We start from the raw sequence: 21,350 nt of genomic DNA, 5'->3' as shown, positions 1-21,350 counted from the left end.
CGACTGCAAGTGTCCAGAGTGAGGACAGACTGAGGGACCCACTGCTGCACATCATCTGTGAGGCTTTGCAGCCCTGATGATCCACCAGGACAAACTCAGCAGTGTGTGAGGAAGAGGAGGAGGAAGAGCCAGCAGCAGCTGACAGATGCAGAGAATAGACAGACTGTTCCCTGTTTGTGAAGGACTGCTAGGAAAGTTTAGAATAACTAACTGTCTGTCCTGAATCAGTCTTATTAGGTAATGTTCAAATAATGTGATCATCCCAGTGTTTTCAGTGTGGGAGAAAGTACTCAGGGCCTTCAAGTTACACACTATGAAAGGCAGCAACAAGTTTAATGTTCAGAAACCTAAAGTATGTATCAGCAGCAGAATGGAGCTAAAATAAATGTTTGTTTCAGTTCTATGAAGCTTTGAGTATTTTGGATCAGTAGCTGCTGTGTTTGTTGCACCATATTGCTGTAATTGTTTATATGCTTTATATATTCTGAGGTAAGTTGATCTATAGTGTTACATCATATTCTATAAGGATGTTATGTGTTTGTAGACTTTCTGCCCAGTTTGACCCATTTAGCAGAAGTCAGCCTGTTTAAGGCTCTGATATCTATTCTGTATGACTTAAAGCAGTTATGACATGGTCTGATTTTCTCACCCAATAAAGGAATATTTCATATATCAGTCTACTCTTCATTCTATCAGACACAGTTATCACAGCTCGCACATTTGCTTTTTACACATGTATGTAAGCATTGAGCCAAATTTAGTAATGCCAACATACTGAAGGAACAACATTTGTCTCTTATATATGATACACCTATATATGCACTGTCAAAGATACTTGTCTTTGAGTGAAGATTTAAGGTGATAAGACATATAAATAACTGCAACTTGAATCTGTACTGAGGCTCAGTATTTGACACAGAGTTCATGTTCACTGCTGTAGTAGCTAATAATGATTAATATAATAACTATAATATTGGCCATATTATATTTACATTACCAAAGTGAGATGACTTTAGTCTCATGAACAACATCAGCTAATTGTTATTTACTAACTAATCTTAAATGACTGTTCAGTACAGAAATGAAGCCCAACAATCATGTTTTACAGTCCTGTGGTCTCAGCCTCAGATACTCATCAAATCACACAAAGCTCTTGTAGAAACAAACAAACAAATGAACAAAATATGTTCTCCTTCATTTCTGTCAAACAAAGTTGTATGACACGTTTCCAGCGGTTAGTATCATGGTTGCTAGGCAACCTGGGAAGCGCGACAGAGACTAGACCGTCCCATACAGACAAACTTGCCGTTTATTTTGCAAATCGAGCTCAACACTGCCCCTAGCGTCCTGGAGCACTTCCGTTGTGTTTTGGAATTTGCAAGTGTTTTGGGGTTTGCAATTGTTTTGGAGTTTGCAAGTGTTTTGGAGTTTGCAAGTGTTTTGGAGTTTGCATGTGTTTTGGATTTTGCAAGTGTTTTGGAGTTTGCAAGTGTTTTGGAGTTTGCATGTGTTTTGGATTTTGCAAGTGTTTTGGAGTTTGCAAGTGTTTTGGAGTTTGCATGTGTTTTGGATTTTGCAAGTGTTTTGGAGTTTGCAAGTGTTTTGGAGTTTGCAATTGTTTTGGAGTTTGCAAGTGTTTTGGAGTTTGCAAGTGTTTTGGTGTTTGCAATTGTTTTGGAGTTTGCAAGTGTTTTGGAGTTTGCAAGTGTTTTGGAGTTTGCATGTGTTTTGGATTTTGCAAGTGTTTTGGAGTTTGCAATTTTGGATTTTGCAAGTGTTTTGGAGTTTGCAATTGTTTTGGAGTTTGCAAGTGTTTTGGAGTTTGTACGTGTTTTGGAGTTTGCAATTGTTTTGGAGTTTGCAAGTGTTTTGGAGTTTGCATGTGTTTTGGAGTTTGTACGTGTTTTGGAGTTTGCAATTGTTTTGGAGTTTGCAAGTGTTTTGGAGTTTGCATGTGTTTTGGAGTTTGTACGTGTTTTGGAGTTTGCAATTGTTTTGGAGTTTGCAAGTGTTTTGGAGTTTGCATGTGTTTTGGATTTTGCAAGTGTTTTGGAGTTTGCAATTGTTTTGGATTTTGCAAGTGTTTTGGAGTTTGCAATTGTTTTGGAGTTTGCAAGTGTTTTGGAGTTTGCAAGTGTTTTGGAGTTTGCAAGTGTTTTGGAGTTTGCATGTGTTTGGGAGTTTGTATGTGCTTTGTCTCTAGGGGCCACCGTAGTTTTAGGCTAAGTGCCTTTTGTTTAGATGAACTGCTGGACTCCCAGACCAGCAGATTTAGGGAAGTCTTTTATGGGGTCACACTCCAGATCTATGAAGTTTGTCACGATTTGAGCATGCTGTTTAGGGTCCATGGCCACACGTTCCAGCGCTGTAACCATGAGTGAGCTCATGTCATAAATACATGTATCATAATAAATATCTAATAATATCATAACAGCAGCAAATATTCAGTATATCAGTACAGACTTCAGTCTTTCATGGGTTCAATGCTGTTAACTGTTTTTAAACAAACTTTATTTTCTGCATTTGTTAACAAGTATTAACAAACTGTATTAACATTTATGGATTAACACATCTGTATGTGTGTAAAGCATGCCCCCCCCCCACAGCCCCTTAGTGAGACAGAACAAACAAAAACCCTTTTCCCGTAAAGGCAAATCAAACAAGACAAATAGAATAACATGGGGTAATACTGCTGGGTCCAGAGGGTCAGAGATAATGACTGGTTTAAAAACCAGACCAGAAATCCCTCCACACTCAGCAGTGTGACTGTCACTGCTGTTATTTCAGTGGGCTGAAGTTTGATCTGTGGTGTTTACTAAAGCGCAACAAAAGCTGTTTAACATGTTTCATTTTTAATTTGGACAGAAACATTGTGATTTTTGTCTTTTAAGCAAATATAGCAGTCTGTGACATCACTGATGAATCCACCAGTTGTGTTTGAGCCTGTTATCACTACACAAACGTTTGTTTAGTCTTTCCCGAGAAATAACGTCACAAACATGGCAGTCAGACATCCCATGCTGGGTAAAGGGCACTGTTGGTGGCTACACTTACTGTAACGCCCAGTGATTTTAGAGGATATCAGTAGTTACACACTACAGTGGGATATCCCAGCACTGACGGTAAGAAAATGCACATTATTAAGTAAAACAGGCACATTCGAAACAGAAATAACTTTTTGTAACAGCCAAATTAAACTTGGAGCTGATTTAGAAACATCACCTCGGAGCACTGTATGTTACTGTAATGTTTTACACTGAATGACAAACTTTACTGTTGTCTATAGTTTAGTGTTCAGTGCTGAAAGCAGGAATGGGATTTTGTAAACGTGTAAGTGATTGACTTTGTGGAGATCAGAGTACATGAGTGCGTTTCAAAGACGTGGCTGTTACAGTGTATGTGGGTGGGGACGATCAGCCAATATTTAGCCGAAGCTGACACTGAGAACGATCACAACCAGTCATGGACCGTCTCTGGATCCTGAGCTGCACTCTGTGTGTCCTCCTGAGCTTGATACGTGTGGATCAAGCGGTGGCTGAACCGTGAGTTTGTCTTCAGCGTGTTTTTGTCTGTGTGAGTTGTTCACTGCAGTAACTGCTGTATGTGCGATGCTGTATGCAGCCAGTACCTGGTGGCCATTCCTGCAGTTATTGAAGCTGGAGCTGAGGCCAAATTCTGTGCAACTCTCCGACAGCCCAGTGGGACTCTGGTCATGACTGTCACTTTGATGTCCCGAGAGAAGAACACAACCTTATTCACGCATACGTCAAATGAGGCCTTTCAAACCTGTGTTCAGTTTGAGGTTGGCAACCAGCACTTTCACACACAAAATGCATTTGTTAGTTGTTATCGTAAGCATTACTGGCTTTAATGACTATCTAAATATCCCACTGTCTCAGGCTCCTTTGGTACAAAAGGAGGTGCAACATTTTCAGGTGGAGGTACGAGGAGACACATTTTACTCCAAACAAGTCACAAAAGTGATGATCCGAGCGTCTGATACCTTCACATTCATCCAAACAGACAAACCCATCTACCTCCCTGGACAAAAAGGTAACAATGTGCTGTTATGTTATTTATGACATGTAGTTCATTCAAATTCCATCATCATGAGCCAGCTGCTCCACCATCTCCAATTTCTGTAACAAGTTTTATGGTCCAAAATTTGGACACACATGCAATGATTGATGTGAAAGTTGTGCTTCATTTAGCAAACGCTTTTCAAGATATTTAATACGGTCCATCGACCGAGATATTTGTTCGCACTTTGAAATCTGAGTCCATCTTTGAATATAACTATTTTAAAAATTCACAGTAATGCAAAATAAAACATGCAGAATACCCAGAGTGCACGACTCCCCCCAAAGGGCAAAGTCCATATTATATTACTCAGACATGATTTATTTTTTCTACTATCTGTCCCCGATTAGAGTCAAATTCATTTTATGTGAAAATTTAATGGTTTTATCTTTAATAGTTTTATTGTTCACAATTAAATTATGTTCAAACATGGAATTTAAAGCACCAAAATGGAGGGCCACGGGTGCCAAAATGTATGAAACACATAATTAGACAATAAATGAAATGTCTTGTTAATTAAAATATAAATTAGTGATATCAATTAAATTTAAATAAATTATATATATATATACATATATATATATATATATATATATTAGGGGTGCAACAATACTTGTATCGATATTGAACCGTTCGATACAGTGCTTTCGGTTCGGTACGCATATGTATCGAACAATACAAAATTTTCAATTTATTTTATCAACTTTTCTTCTGAGGACGCTGTCTGTGTTGAGAGCTCAGTGGATCTGCGCTCGACAGTGCAGCCTAGGTGGAGTAGTCGAACGCGGTAGCACGTTAACGGAGTTTTGCCGTGTTGTGGCGTTAACGTCATTTCAGATTAACGCTGACAGCACTAGTGGGAACACAACGAATATGACTGCACATTTACGCCGACATCATCCTAGTGCAAAGACAAGTGGAAGCAGACAAAAACAACAAGCACGCATGCTACAAACTTTACCCGAGTCATTTAGACAGCCGTTAGCACAGGATTCTCCTTATGGGGACCTGATATGTTTAATATGCTGCTGAGAATATAGCCCAGAAGAAGCGTATAGTATAGCTTTTATTTTGGAAAGAGACATTTCTCTGTAATAAACTCTCTTTTCCAAAGATGAGTGATTTCTCGATCAGATAGATTTATTTATTTTTTATTATTTTGTTGTTTCAGCAACATTAAATTTAAAAACTGTACTTTTGAGTTAAAATATATATTTATAATTTTAATAAATGACAAATTAAAAAGGCATGAACATTTTTTTGTATCGAAAAAATATCGAACCGTGACACCAAAGTATCGAACCGAACCGTGAATTTTGTGTATCGTTGCACCCCTAAAATATATATATATATATATATATATATATATATATATATATATATATATATATATATATATATATACATATATATATATATATATATATGTATATGTATACATTAATTAAATATCAGTGATTTCATTTAAATAATGTAATAAATTATTTGAATGATCTCAAAAAGTTTCTTTTCATCTGGATGTTTTCAGTGGGGAAACCCTGAACCAGTGACTTTGTTTTGTTCCAGCCAGGGTGCGATACCAGAGCTCTGCTTTGCACTTCTTCCATGTAGCGAACGGCAGATTGTTCCTTCAGTGGGCTGGTTTCAGTCATTATGCAAATGTACTGTTTATAAGACTGGGGAAAACTGCAGTCAGCTGAGATTGAAGAAGTCACTTGGATCAGTGACGCAACGTTTCTCCACTGAAAACGTCCAGATGAACAGAATCAACTTTTGGAGATTTACTTACCTGGATAATTGAGCGTACACCGACACATATTTAGGTTTTTATTTCTGATTTCCAGTTTCCAGCACATATTTAATGATCTTGTTATATATTCAATTCATTTTTTCTCATTTTGATCATTTACAAGGATATTTAATTATTTCATTGTCCAATTATTGGTTTTCAATTTAATTAATTATTTTGCGTTCATTAATCAGTTTTATCTGTCACCCATCAAACTCAGGGACACAGACAATTTAATGCTTTGGCCGGGTGTCTGTTTATTTAGTGTGCCCTGCTTAATGCACACAGCCATTCAGACCTGATGGAGCTACACCATAAGCAATATTTTAAAATACTTGCCGTGTCACCAAATATGATTTTATTATTTTTATGTAGTGCAACCTTCAAGCATTCGGTCGGTCTGTCCACATAACCACCAATTCATATCAGTCCCTTATCTGAGATCTGTATTGACTTGCTGTGTAGGGTAAAAATCAGATGTTGTGTTTGTTGATAAGCTGCAGTGACAGATTAATTCACGATGCACTGCAGCACAGCAACCATGAAATATTTAATTGAAAATTGAAAAACAAAATACATAATTTAATTAATAATAAAATTGTTTAGATATTTAATTAATTATTTCCATTTTAATTAGTAATGTAATTAAGTGTTTATTTTGTTAATTTTAGCAGTCATGGCCCCAACCCTAATGGACCTTTGTTTTAAAGTATAAGGAGAGAAACAGAGACATAATCTCTTTAAAATTTTTCTCACAGTGAATTTCAGAGTCGTTACGATGGATAATAAGATGCGACCGGCCAATCAGCTGGTGAGTTTTTGAACAGTGTTATTAATGATGCTGTTTAGAATTGAGATGCAGTGATTTACACAACAATTTCTTAACTCCACCTGTCTTTGGTTCTTTCTTTCAGTATGATGTCATTGAACTTCAGGTAAGAGAATATCTCCAGAAAAGGTTTTTTACTTCTGCTGTAAATGCATCAACACAATGCTGAACACATGGAGTCAGACTTGATTGTTCCCTGCTCACTGCTTATATACACACTGCTTCTGCAGTATTACTCCAGGTCACTGACAGTTTCAAAACTGGACAAATTGGGTTGCATATATACAGAGGTGGGTCGAGTATCCAAAAATGTTATTCAAGTAAGAGTAGCATTACTTTAAAATATTATTAAGTAAAAGTGAAAAGTAGTGTTCAAAAAAATACACCAGAGAGATTGCTGTCAGCGCTCGTAGGGTCAGGTGCAGCTGCCATTCCAGCCAGTCTTTAAGCCTGTATAATGATATTGACAACAAAGAGTTGTACTGGTCTTACAGCCAACAGGAAAATGTCCAGAATGCCAGATTACCAGTCAAGCCCTGCTGTCACCACAACTTTGCACTGCCAGTAAAGTTAGAAAGCTAGCTCCCTGTGACTCATAGCTGAAAATGGCATTACCAGCTTATTATTCCTTTAATTGGTATTATAGAAAATGAACAAATAAACAAATGTTCAAAAGAATTATTGTGTTTTTACACCTGCCTTTTCATTGGCATTGTTGTCATTTTAGAGGCAGGGGAAACCATATATATATATATATATATATATATATATGTATGTATGTATGTGTGTGTGTGTGTATGTATGTGTGTGTGTGTGTATGTATATGTATGTATGTATCTATAAAACTACTATGCGTAGTAGCTGTCACTGTCATTTGATTTAACAGGATCCAAATAGTAACAGGATTGGACAGTGGCTAAATGAAACATCCAATAGCAGAATACTGCAGCTTTCTTACTCCTTGGACACTGAGGCCCGTGAGGGACCGTACCAGATCATTGTGTCAATGGGTGAGAGGAAAATATCTCACAACTTCAAAGTGGAGAAATATGGTAAGTCAGTCTTATTTATTCTTAAATTCTTTGTTGTAATGGAGTGCAAATGCTGACATTCATATTTCCCCCCAGTTTTACCCAAATTTGATGTGACAGTAAATATATCTGAAGAAGTGAGTATTGGGCAGGAAGACATTGAAGCTAAAGTGTGTGCAAAGTAAGGAAAAGTTCTTTCAGGACAAATTATGTGTTGTAAAATCTGGAGTTTGGAGAGCAAATGACTCATAATGTTTACTTATTTTTCTTTAAACAGGTACACGTATGGACAGCCTGTACCAGGACGTGTTACAGTCAATGTGTGCAGACCTATTAATAGGTACAGCAGTTTTGGTATATCGATGTATGATTACGATCTTTTGGCCCTATGGCAGATGGGTGGCTCCTGCCACACAGAGACAAAGCAGGTACAGTTATGGCTTCATTTCTCTTTTTTTCTCTGATTCTTTGGGTACATTCAGGCCACTGCATTAGCATTACAGCACACGGGTTGCCTGCTGTACTCAGTTAAGCTGGCGCCATGTGTTCTCTTCACTTTTTTTCCTACAGTTTCATTGTCTCATATGTCACATACTGGGTTATGTGCCTTCATTGAGCCGTGAGCTAAGGCAAGTGGTGTGTTTCATTATGTCTGACACACAAGAGAATACAATTTCAGACTGTTACACTGACACAAGCAGAATGAATAGCTACAGGGTTTACTGAAACATGCAAACACAAATAGAAATACAGCCTGAAGTCTCTCAGGCAAGCTTTCATGAGTTCAAACCCCATTGTTAGGTTCAAAGAAGGACATGGGAATAAAGGATGTGCTTTTGCAACAGGCTGCTCAACAATGTGATACAAGTTCAAACTGGTTGTTTGCTAAGTTGTCTGTTATGTGTAGAAACAACAATCCCTTGAGGCAGGTGTCCTTGTTGTGCTTGGATGGTTCATAGGTCAACATAAAGTGCCTGATGCAAATAAAGGAATGAAAAAAAAAAACCTTTCTCTAGAAATGATCAGGTATGGGGACTGAACTGGAAATGAATGTAAAAGCAGCCAAAGTCTAAACAAAAACTGCTCAAGCAGGAAGAAATTAACAAAGTTTGGCTCTTTGGAAGCCAACAAACAAAAAAAAGGGTGGTTGGGTGAAGAGGTTTTCACAGTACTGTATAACATATATATAGTAGTACTGAGATTTTGAGGATGTAAATGAGATGCTGCTGGGAAATTTAAACGATACAGTGGTTTTGTGAGGTGATACCATCATACTGCTATACAGTCCCAGCTCGACAGGATGTCTGGGCTGTTGTGGAGCATACGGCGTCTGTGTTTTCCAAAAAGAATTTCACATTCTGAATCATCTGAGCACAGAGCAGTTTTTGTCGTTTTAAATGAGCTTTTGCCCAGAAAAGAATGCAGCGTTTCCAGTTCACATTCACATCTGACTTCTTTGCGCAATGGAGCTCTAACCTGCGTTTGTGGGTGGCACGGTGAACTTTGTGCACAGATATTGATTTGTGGAAGTGCTCCTGAGGACATGCAGTGATCTGAGTGGCAGAATGGCGACAGTTTTTCATGCATTGCTGCCCGAGGACCTGGAGACTGCATCTGATAGTGGATTTCAGCCTTATCCTTTGCACGTTTTGATGACATTATGCGCTGCAGATGATGAGATATTCCCCGTCTTGATAATTTTACATTAATGAAATTTTTCTGTCATTGTTCTACAATTTGTAGACACAGTCCATTGCAGATTTGTAAACCTCCGCCCATCTGTATTTCTGAGAAACTCTGTCTCTCTATGATGATCTTTTTATACACGTTTATCTGAATGATCTGTTGCCAGGTAACATAATCAGTTACAAAATGTTCCTTCAGCTGTTTATGTTTAGTACAACTGACCCCTCCAGACTTTTGTCCCCCCACCCTGCATTTTTGAACCATATTGCTTTCATCAAATTCTAAATGAGCTCAAGTCTTTCATGACTCTGTAAAATCTCATAGTTTGAACATTTAATATATTTTATAGATTCGATTGTGAATGAGATTTGATTCTAATTTTGGTTTATTCTAGTAAGATTGTATCACACACAGCAGTGATTTTCTTTCTTTATTGTTCTTTCCAGGCAGACACGACTGGCTGTGCAACTTTTTCCTTCAACATGTCAATTTTTACTAAAATGGACCAAAAGGTGCTTCAAGATGTTCTGGATATCAGGGCCAAAGTGGAAGAAGAGGGAACAGGCAAGGTTTTTTATTCCTTTAAAATGACACATCGATGTGTATTTAACCAAAAAGGCATTCACAGGATTGTAACATGAAAGTTTTTACATTCAGGTGTTTCACTCCCTCAAGAGAAGAGAGTCACGATTTCTTACGTCCTTGGAAAAGTGTCTTTCATTAACGTGCCCAAGGTTTGGGAACGGGGATCTAATGTGGAAGGAAAAGTAAGCCTAACATGTTGTTTTCAGCTCAGTTTGTCGTACAAAGCACATTTAAATTGTTTGTATTTTCCATTGATAGAGCATTGTGCTTTTCAACAGGTCAGAGCAGTGTACCACAATAATACACCAGTTTGTGACGCACCGGTCTACCTGTTCACGGGAGAAATGTGGCAAACACGCTCACTACAAAATCTGACAACTGACAGCAACGGTGTGGCCTCATTTTCTTTCAGCACTGATAACTTTGACCAGGATATCCAACTCCATGTGAGCTGACACACTGAAACAATGTGTAATTTAATGCAGCCATCACAGCAGCATGAAGCCACAATTGGTTTCTGATAGGCTGCAAATGTCCAAATACCTCCCACAGTAATAAGCTGCAATCCTGAAACAGTTTATGACTCATCTTCCTCCACCTTTGCCTTGCTTATAAAGCCTCATTGACCACTGTTAGTTTTAGATCAGTTTTTTACATTTTTGTTTCCTATCCCCAACTAGGCAAGCCTGACACCAACAGTGGGCTACCCAGGATACAGAACTGCATACTATGACAGGGGATTTCACACATTATCCATGTCCCAGCCGTCTTCTCCTGATATTAAAACAATCAGCTCTCTAGAGGTACAGACGAAGGATAAAGCAGTGCCCTGTGATGCAGAAGAAGACATATCAGTCAACTACACTATAGTGGGAGAGTCTCCGGGGTCTGTGGATGTCATTTATCTAGTGAGTTATCTCTGGGTTTACTACAAAGTTCAACATGACCAGACCTTTTGTGTGTTTGCTAAAAAACTACTGTTGTAAAACCCATCATGACTGAAGAAGAAACTCTCAGTCCATCATTAGAATCCAGCAGCCTGGATCTATTTCAGCATAAATACTGATTCAGCCCAAACTATATGCTTTATCAAAACGTAAAACTAGGGAGGGCGTCTGTCTCCTGAATCCAAAGTGGAAGCTGGTTTCACAGACTTCGGGTCTGGTCCCTGTGCTTTGTCCCTCATCATTTTCTGTCAGCTTAGTAATTAGGCTCAGTGTTTAGTCATTTGTTCATGATATCCTTAGTTTTCTCTCTCTGTTAAGTATTTAAATTCTTAGGCCTTCTTAGTTTTAGTCATCTGGGTTCTGCTCTCAGTTAAAGTTGTTTGTATTCTAGCCCTCATTATAGTTATTGTGCTTTTCCTGTGTCCCCCTGCACTTTTGACTGATTGATTGATGACCTTTATTGACCCAGAAGCAAATTGGGTTAAAGGCTGCCAGCACTCCAGCGCCATCTTACCCTTCCAGCCATACATACGTTGCACAAACATCACATGGGGACGACAGGTCAGAAGAGGTAGAACAGTGGAAATACACAATACACGAGGAAAGACGAGGAGAAAAAAGACCCGCCCAGGACACTACTAATCCATCCCACAAAAGGCTTGCTAGCCAATCAGTGATGTATAGATTGCAGTTCTCTTAAGTAACATAAAGCCATTAATATAACATGAAAAAATAACCATATTTACATTATCTTTGTCCTTATATCAACTGATATAAATTAGTATTAACTGAACAGTTTTATATGCAGTAGTCCGTCAACAGTATTCAAGAGTGGCCGATGGCGCAACATAGCAGCCTCGCTTCTGTCAGTGCGCCCCAGGGCAGCTTTGGCTACAACTGTAGTTTGCCTCCACTATTGTGTGAATGGGCGGATGACTGAATGTGAAAAGCGCTTTGGGGTCCTTAGTGGACTAGTAAAAGCGCTATACAAATACAGGCCATTTACCATTTTACACGAGGAAAGACGAGGAGAAAAAAGACCCACCCATACTGAGCCCTTAAAGGGAGATCGGTTTGAGAACAGAAAGAACACCTCAGCACACGAATCTTCAAATCTCACAACAAAAAAGACATCAGAGGCATTATTAACCCTTTAAACCTGGTCGGAGCGGCACGCTCCATTTTGCGTAACTATTTTTAAATCCCGGTAGCTCTGCAACCACGTGAGCTAGCGCAATAATTTTTTTTGCATATGAAACCGGAGGAGTTGTACTTGCATCTTATGCCATCAGCTTGTCCTCGGTCACAGTTTCCTTCCACATACAGCTTTGCAAAAACTGCATAAAAAGCACTTGCAGCAACAAAAACATAATATTCCAGAAACACGCTTTGCCGATCCGATCAGCTGTTTGTAACACTTCCTACGTCCATCAGCGTGAACTATCTCATGTCCACCATGACCTGCCCGAAACCGGAAGTGATGTCATTTTGCGGAAATGTCGTTTTTTACCATCAGGGCCTTATGAGCCTATACTTGTGTTTTTAAAGGTTATCTTTGACTTTATGACTTTCTGTGTCGTTTCTGGGATGCTGAGGACTCATATTGCACTGATGGAAATAGTTTATTTTGATGCATATGCTGTTATTTTCATAATTCTTTTCATAAGTTTTTTCATAATATTTATTTTCGTTTTTTCCTGCAGTATATGAAAATTGGTGTATTTCAAAAATAAAACTATGAAGACACTCAAAATAAATTTCCTGTGGTGGGAAACTAGTTTGTGCAACTTTTTTGTATTTACAGTCTTGAGGGATAAGCCTCTTAAATTTCTCTAACTAGAAATATATGTTAAAAAACAAAAACGATTTTCAATTTTTTTTGTAGTTTAATGCACTTTTTTGCAATTTATGTAATTACTATGCACTTAATGCAGACATATTATTAAAATTTGGACTATAATGGTTGTATTGATGTATAGCAACTTGAAATGCTCCCAAAAATGGCTCCACAGCATGTAAAAATATAATATGAGCTCTGGCGGACTTGGTTCTATGGTAGGTCTTCAAGGGTTAAGAAGAAAAATCTTGATCCTAATGTTCTTTCTAACTTCAGGCCAATTTCTAAACTCTCTTTTATGTCCGCAATTTTGGCAAAAGTTGTTTTCAAGCAACGTCCGACCTTTTTAGATGTTTGTGGCATTTGTGAAGCATTCCAGTCTGGTTTTAAATCTCCTCCTGAGACTGCACTTTTACGAGTTTTTAATGATCTTCTTATAACTGTAGACTCAGGTTGTTCTGTTGTTTTAGTCCTTTTAGATCTGACTGCTGCCTTTGACACAGTTGATCACAACATTCTCTTATGGAGACTCAAACACGTTGTTGGTCTTAAAGGCTCAGTTTTATCATGGTTTAAATCATACCTGTCAGAGAGCTCATGTTCTGTTGCTATTGGGCAATGCCCCTCTTCCTCTGCCCCTGTGTGTTGTGGTGTGCCACAGGGCTCTGTTTGGGGTCCAGCTCTGTTCTCCTCATACACGCTGCCTTTTTTATTTTTATTCCTATATTTAGGAAATACAACATTCCCTTTCATTGTTATGCTGATGACATCCAAATTTGCTTCCCTTGAATCTGGATGTCTCTTAACCTTTTAATTCAAACACATTGAATTAAAAGGTGTCAAACCCTTTCACTGGTAGTGATGTCCACAGATATCAGTGCTAGTTCATTCTTGTTTTTAAATGATTTCTGTCTTCCAGGTGTTGTCCAGAGGAGCTGTCACCATGCAAGGACAAAGACAGGTTCAAGTGCAAGATAGATCAGGTAAAATTTCCATATTTCCACAAATGCCACAGCCAAGCATTGACGTTGGTCTGTTTTGTTGATCTGTGGATGTATGTTTGGACCTGTGATTCAGTGAATGAGGGCCAGGTGTCCTTTAAAGTCAGAGTGTCTCCTGAGATGGCTCCAGAGTTCCAGGTTGTGGCTTATGCCGTCCTGCCAAGTGAGGATGTAATTGCCCACAGTGCTGACTTCTCTACTGACAAATGCTTCAGCAACAAGGTGAGTGTAATTCTAGAGGTGTGCTGTGTGTTTGGTGTCTGCAGTCATGCCATGTCGTTCAAATCAAAGTCAAATTCAGGTGGCTAAATCACCTGAGGATTTCTAGCATCAGTAAATGGACTGGTTGTTGCACAGCTGCTTTCTACTCTACCTGAGGATTTCTAGCATATACTGGTTGTTGTGGACTGGTTGTTGCACACCTGTTTCTACTCTACCTGAGGATTCAAATTGCTTCTTTATATGACCTCATGACCCGCTCACTCCCATTTATACAAGCACCTTTTTCAATGATGATGCAAGTCCTACCTATCTAACACTGACACAGTGTTCATACAGTGTCCAACGTGGGCTACAGCCATCTCATGGGACTCATGATTTGTCACTCACCACAGTGAAGCAGCTCATTTAGCCAGCAGTGAGTGGGGAGTTATCACAGTCACTAAACTTCTACGGGTGTTTTGTGTGTGTCAGGTGTCAGTGGAGTTTTCACCGTCTTCAGCCGTCCCAGGTGAAGAGACCAACATGCAGGTGACGGCCCTGCCACGTTCTCTGTGTGGTGTGAGCGCCATCGACAAGAGCGTTCTCATCAAGGAGCCTGGGAAGACTCTGGATGCAGATAAGGTAACTGCTGATATTAACACCAGTGAGGTGGACACATCCCTTATTTCCAGAGCCCGTAGTGTCACAAGTTCCCAACAGCTCAGGCCTTCGCTCTGGTCCTGATAAGTATTCTTTGGGTAGTCGTACATTCAACGGTTTTAAACAGTCAAATGCTGAGTTTGTCTCAAAGCAAACTAGTATTATTACTACTATTACTAGTAAGTAAGTACCGTGCTTGTTGCTCATGTGGTTGCAGACAACAATATTTTAATCTTATAAAATTAATTCCCTTTGGGCAAATTAATATTTCAGCATGGAGATAAATCCAGGATCATGACTTTTTTTTAGCAAATAATTCAACCATGCAAACAAGTGTATCACCTGCCAGTCAGTGTCTGCTTTATTGAGAAGACTTCAACTTTACATCAAAACTGCTCAAATACATTAGTGTTTGTTGATGTTAAACATACAGCAAAACCGGGAAAAAATGAGACTTGGTGAGGTAAAGGAGCTACAGAGACAGCTTCAAATGGAGAACACTTACTGTAGCCATATAAGTCACTAAGAACGATGTGGTGTTTATAGAGAAATTGGACAACTTCTGTAAGTTTTTTTAAACAGATCCCTCAACTACAACACCTCAACTACAACACCTCATATCTGTGGAGGCTTACTGCTGACTTCATTAATTTTATTTATTTATTTTTTTAAGAACCCTTCTTAGATAATCTAGCAGTTCATTTGAACCTAATCGGTTCTAGTATTTACACCAGTACTTCATTTAAGAGTTTAACAATTATGTGGACCAAATGCGACCATGATCATGATAGATCAGTCAAAACTTCATAGGACTAAAAATGTTTGGAGGTTTTGCTGAACTGCACTTTTCTTTTCAGATATTTGACTTGCTCCCGCTCAAGAAATCCTCAGGTATCCCGTATGAGGTTGACGATGCTACAGAATGCCTTAATGTGAGACCAAAAAGATATGTTTTGCCGTACCCCAGTCAAGAGCAAAATGACGCCTATGCAGTTTTCCAGGTAAAATACATGTATACCTGTGAGTCCGTCAAACATAATGTAAATGCAATAGTTTTTGTTGTTGCACCAGTTTTTGCTGATCTTTGTGTGCTGCTGAAATATCTAGAAAGTCGGACTGAAGATGGCGACAAACTTGCTTTTTCGATTGCCTTCATGCCTCAAGTTCAAAGGAAAAGTCTACCATGAACGCTCTCATCATGTCTACTATGGTGAATCATTCGCTTGTTTGTGTTGTGTCTGGCTATAAATTTTGCTTTGTATTTACCAAAAAGAAAACAGGAAATTAATTTTTCTTTTTTTATTTAGCTATGGCTCCCCGGTTTAGAGATGGTTCTATTCAACTAAGTAGTCCTGGTCTGGGATCTGCTGGGCAGCTTCCTCCACTAATAGAGACAGCTCGCTCTTTCTTCCCTGAGACTTGGATCTGGGATCTGGTGGAAGTTGGGTAAGTATCTGTTGTGAAGAGATCTGGTGCATATTACATTTTTAAAAAGTTTATACGATCACATTTAGAAACCCATGTGAACTTTCTGCTGTGTCTTTGCACACATGAAAAACATGAAAATAGAATAATTGTGAGTTTTTTCTTAAGCATGTTTTGATGCTTCATGCTGATGTTTTGTCATATTTAAAGTTTTGTGGGATATATTTGTTAAGAGATGTATTCTAAAACACTTCTTCAGCAGAGAATCAGAGAGGAGAAACACACAGGTTTTCTTGCTAGCAAGGGCAGTCACCAGAGCGCTCGCACGAGAGAGTGAGGGCTCAGAGACTCGCAGCTCTGAGACTGCCCTGGTCTTTATTTATACATCAGTGGGCGTTTGTTCCTTACATGTATGAATGTAGAGGTGTATATGTATGTGTGTGTGCGTGCGTGTGTGTGTCAGAGTGTGACCCCGTAAACTTAAACGAAAATCCAACAGTTCATCTATATGTAAAAAAGGCACTTAGACTAAAACTGACATAGCTACGTTAATCCTACCGTAAAACAATAGGACAAGGTACCACCTCTCCCATGCTCCCAGGATGTGGGCGTGAATGCCAGAGCACTCTGGAATGCACGCAAAGCTTTTGCAGACTATTAAGGATCGCACATCCTATCACTACCATATGTAAACTTATATTATTAAAAGATTATACTGACTACTGAGTACAATTTTCTATTGACAATATTATTTCACTGTCATCAGCAACGTGGAGCTCTTTTACTTTGTCAATGCAACATAAACAAGTAATTCACACTGCAGGATGTAACTACACTGATATACAAGTAATTTACAGACATAAAAACATGTTTGATTATGTTACAGAATGTGTTTGTGTGTATCTGCTGCTTCAGAGACGATGGAAAAAGGGGCGTGTCCCTGACTGTCCCAGACACCATCACCACCTGGGAGACGGAGGCTTTCTGTTTGTCCTCTCAGGGTTTTGGTTTGGCTCCTCGTAAAGAAATGAAAGTCTTCCAACCTTTCTTCCTTGAACTCACCATGCCCTACTCCATCATCCGGGGGGAGCACTTTGAACTGAGGGCGACTGTCTTTAACTACCTGACCAGCTGCATCATGGTAATGAATGATTAAAGTGTTTAGATACATTTCTGTTCATAGCCAAGGAAAACCATACTGAAAACATGACTTTCTAAGCAAAATTTATATCATATTTATTAAAATACAATAGAAAATATTTTTTCTTTGGCAATATAACCATGCAGGATGCAGGCCGTTCTTGAAGGGCCCCTGCTCACCAACACCTACAAGCTCACCTGCAAGCACAGACAACAGGATTGCCCAATCACATGTCTTTACACTACCAACCCTCCTCTAGCTTTCTTTGTGCGCTCATGCACCTTGTAGAACAGAGTTTAGTGTGGAGGCTGTAAGAAAACAGATGGAGGGAAACGATTAGGAAGGGAGTGATTAAAGTATCCAAGTAAAATGAAGGTCTACTTTGATCATGAGTTCATAACATCAAACTTGTGCATTCGTTTAGGTGCTTAAAAATGTGTTCACATTTGAACTCAGCTTTAAATGTAGCCATGTCTGTGTTCCTCGTACAGGTTACTGTCACTCCTGGGCCGTCCTCAGATTACACCCTCACGCCTCTCTCTGGTGATCTGTACACATCCTGTTTGTGTGCCAACGAGCGCAAGACCCTCAGGTGGACCATGATCCCAACAGCCTTAGGTGAGGATCAGGCTTTGGTCCTCCACACTGCCAGGAAACCGCTGTGTGGCAGGCTGAGTACGACAGGTGCAGGACCCAGAAGCAGGAAGTGAACTCTCAGGAAGTGACTTAAAAAGAATCCACATAAGATGGCTAAATAGAATAAATGGAGATAAAAACAATAAAGAGCAATTATAAAAACACTATGTGAGAAATACTGCTGAAATATAAGTTATCATAATGAAATGAGAGAATCTGAGACCCAATAAGCTATATTCATGGAATTTAGAAAGCTGTGTGTGCATTAGACGACAGTGAGTGTGCAGTGTAGAGCTAGGACATGTTGACAGTCAAATGCAGCTGCAAATCGAGGGAAACCAAGAATATAACCCCTGTGTTTGGAAGGCTAAACGTGGGGGTTGTAGGGAGTGGGGCAGAACGTCTGTACCTCCAGTCTGAGGGCAGCAGCTGCCTCCATCCTCATGCTTTACTTAATGCAGCTGTCTTAGCCAATGATAAGTCATTTTGAAACCTTCCTTTCAATTCATTATGCATGCTTCCCTTGCACAGTATCATTAGAACAGACTGTTTGCAGTTGTATTGCCATGCAAATGATTTCTTCTTAATCTTAATTGGATCTTATGATTTGCAGTACGTGGGCCTCCAGCAGGACTCAGCAGCAACCCTGACATCATTTTGGACTGTTTTTTTTCAGCTCATGTTTTTCATGCCTGATGCAGTAAAATTTCCAATTATAATTGATCTTACCTTCGATTTAGAACCAACATTAAATCTAGAGATCTAGATTTAGATCTTGTGTGATCACAGTTAACTGCCTCCTTTTGTCCCAACACATTTGCTTCTAGTTTCTACAAAATCTGTAAAATAACCTCAGTAACCTTTATTTTAATGGAGAGATAAAGAAGATGACCTGTGCTGCTGCTTTTAGGGGCTGTGAATGTGACTGTGTCTGCTGAGGCCGTAGCGTCCCATGTGTCATGCGATAATGAGGTTGTGAGCGTACCAGACAGAGGTCGCATCGACGTGGTCACCAAATCTCTCATAGTGAAGGTCAGTGTCATAAATACAAGACGAGAAAAACATTTTTACTCATAAAATTTAAATTGTTACTCATTTTAAAGATACTTTTCCTCAGGCTGAGGGAACTGAGACGACAAAGACGTACAACTGGCTTCTTTGTCCAAAAGGTCAGTGTGATGTCCATCAGCAACACCACTTAAATAATGTCAGTAAACAAATGACCTAAATTAGCAGTGGAGTGCACTGTGTACATAAAATCGTATTTTTTAAAGTAAAATGTTATCTTTTACTTTCACAAAATGTAACGATATGTGCTGAAGATCAGGCCACCTGGGGACTTTGAACAGTAACTCTGTTGTAGTCGTGACTTCCTGATTGGACGTTTGTTGTGTCTGTACACAGGAAGCCCGCTGACGGAGGAAGCAGAGATACATCTGCCTGAGAATGTGATCGAAGGATCTGCCCGCACTTCTGTATCAGTCCTGGGTAAACCTCATGATTTCATCTCAATTTTGATTCAGCCAAATAAAAATAAGGCAGGTTAAAGCTTTGTTGAAAAGGCAAATTACTAAAACAACAGAAAATAAAAGAGACATCATGTTCAAGTAAAAGTAAAAACCGTATTCAGCTTTTAAAAGATGATTTCATTTATAAATAGACCCACGTCTTCCTGGCCTTGTGTGAAAAATAAATGGACCCCAAAAAGGCTGTTTGTGCCATTCTTTGCAGGAAGAACTGCAGTCTAGCTTTTGTCATAAGTGTTTTCTGAAACGCTGTGGAGGAGTTTTGGCCCAGTCACACCACAGGGTTTCCCAGCGCAATCGTTCTGGTCATGCAGAATCATGTCAGTAGGATTTAAGTCCAGATTTTGATTTGGCCACTTTCTGGCGTTCTGGATCATTTTCCATCTTAACCCTCTGCGGTCGACGGACGCGCCGACACGTCAAAATCACATGACCAATTTAAGACGACACAGCTACAAGATAGTGATGGGATTTCTTTCTCTTTTTGGAGAACCGGCTCTTTCGGCTCGGCGCATTAAAAAGAACCGGCTCTTTCAGCTCCCAACCGGCTCTTTCGGCTCGGCGCATTAAAAAGAACCGGCTCTTTCAGCTCCCAACCGGCTCTTTCGGCTCGGCTCATTAAAAAGAACCGGCTCTTTCAGCTCCCAACCGGCTCTTCAGGTTGTTTTGTTGCTTTAATTAATTTATTATCAACAACAACATAAAATTATGCACAAAAGAAATTACTAATGTAAAAATAAAAAACGTGGATTTATTTATGTTTACATATAAATATATGCGGTGGCCCCTAGAGACAAAGCACAAAGTCCAAAACACATTTCTAGCATTAACTGACCCTCCAGAGCTACTAGATCACTTAAATTACACAATTGAAAGCATATGTGTATTGTTTGTGTATTTATACACAGGCACTCATATATATTCAAATAATTTTAAAAAAAAATGTTCATTTACCTGTTACTACCACACACCAAATCAGGTCGTTGGTACTTCTTGGCTTGTGTAGCCACGAGGTAACAAAAGCTCAACACTGCCCCCTAGCATCCTGGAGCACTTCTGCTGTGTTTTGTACGTGTTTTGAGTTTTTAAGTGTTTTGGACTTTGTACTCTTTTTTGTCTCTAGGGGCCACCATAAATATACTTTTATTTATTCACTCAACATAAAATGTAATAAATAAATCATATAATACAAAAAACTATTTACATTTCAACTTTTAACTATTTAAATTTTCAGCTTTTTCCTTTTAAAAGTGAAACAACACAAAACACTGCAAACCACTGCAAAAAAGTGCGAGAGAGGGTGAGAGAAGGGGGGGGGACACGGCTCCCAATAAGGAGCTGGCTCGCGTCGTTCACTTCAAAGAGCCAGCTCTAAGAGCCGTTTCGTTCGCGATGACACATCACCACTACAAGAAGTAACGGACTTCAAACTACATACCAGTTTTTGAATTGTGTCGATGGACCACGTAAAACCACAGTTATGATAAAAAATACACATAATGTTTTCTTCTTTACAAAACAGCGGTGTTTACAGCAGGAAGAACGGTAAAAACGGCGTTTTCTACAGACAGCGCTAGCAAACACTCTCTGCTTGCGCGTGAAAAAATAAAATAAAAAACACCCCTTCCCTATTGGTGTTGGAGTTTACCATGTCAGCCCATCAAAAAATGATATGGCAACATGTGACGCTTGGTTATTTAGGGAGAACGGCATTTTTAGTAGTGACGGAAAGCCAGCGAAAGAGAGAGAGAGAGCGAGTTTTCATATGTCAGACATTAGTGACGTTTAGCGTGTTTGGAGGCTGTAGTTAGTGTGTTGTGTAGTTATTGTTTTGTATTGTGTGTCAGTTATACTGCTGAATGTCACATTTGCTCCAAAAACGCCGTCAAAGGCAGATTCCAGTGTAAACGCTGTTCCCACATGGAAAACTGGACTGATGCACCTCCTGCTGTCAGACCTGGTTTAGGCCTGTGCTG

General features: G+C 39.2%; 1 protein-coding gene across 1 annotated transcript in view; it reads left to right on the top strand.

Annotated features, from left to right (window-relative positions):
• Positions 1-2,828: 2,828 nt before the first annotated feature.
• LOC146389394 (alpha-2-macroglobulin-like) overlaps positions 2,829-21,350 on the top strand; it is a 28,996-nt gene continuing 10,474 nt past the window's right edge. Inside the window, exons 1-24 of the mRNA XM_084909946.1 lie at positions 2,829-3,122; positions 3,395-3,542; positions 3,622-3,802; positions 3,900-4,053; positions 6,628-6,680; positions 6,784-6,804; positions 7,585-7,750; positions 7,826-7,910; positions 8,007-8,157; positions 9,862-9,979; positions 10,073-10,182; positions 10,279-10,446; positions 10,681-10,908; positions 13,704-13,767; positions 13,862-14,007; positions 14,479-14,628; positions 15,504-15,647; positions 15,754-15,856; positions 15,954-16,092; positions 16,987-17,212; positions 17,704-17,830; positions 18,759-18,880; positions 18,966-19,017; positions 19,253-19,336. Of these exons, the coding sequence (XP_084766072.1) occupies positions 3,463-3,542; positions 3,622-3,802; positions 3,900-4,053; positions 6,628-6,680; positions 6,784-6,804; positions 7,585-7,750; positions 7,826-7,910; positions 8,007-8,157; positions 9,862-9,979; positions 10,073-10,182; positions 10,279-10,446; positions 10,681-10,908; positions 13,704-13,767; positions 13,862-14,007; positions 14,479-14,628; positions 15,504-15,647; positions 15,754-15,856; positions 15,954-16,092; positions 16,987-17,212; positions 17,704-17,830; positions 18,759-18,880; positions 18,966-19,017; positions 19,253-19,336 (2,872 nt within the window). The 5' untranslated portion in view covers positions 2,829-3,122; positions 3,395-3,462. The remainder of the gene's footprint in view (positions 3,123-3,394; positions 3,543-3,621; positions 3,803-3,899; positions 4,054-6,627; positions 6,681-6,783; positions 6,805-7,584; positions 7,751-7,825; positions 7,911-8,006; positions 8,158-9,861; positions 9,980-10,072; positions 10,183-10,278; positions 10,447-10,680; positions 10,909-13,703; positions 13,768-13,861; positions 14,008-14,478; positions 14,629-15,503; positions 15,648-15,753; positions 15,857-15,953; positions 16,093-16,986; positions 17,213-17,703; positions 17,831-18,758; positions 18,881-18,965; positions 19,018-19,252; positions 19,337-21,350) is intronic.

This window comes from Perissodus microlepis, chromosome 3 (genome assembly GCF_051167445.1).
Source record: "Perissodus microlepis isolate ML-2025 ecotype Zambia chromosome 3, ASM5116744v1, whole genome shotgun sequence".
In the NCBI taxonomy this organism is placed as follows: domain Eukaryota; kingdom Metazoa; phylum Chordata; class Actinopteri; order Cichliformes; family Cichlidae; genus Perissodus; species Perissodus microlepis.
Note: the sequence above shows the minus strand (reverse complement) of the source record. Positions and strands in the feature narration are given on the sequence as shown.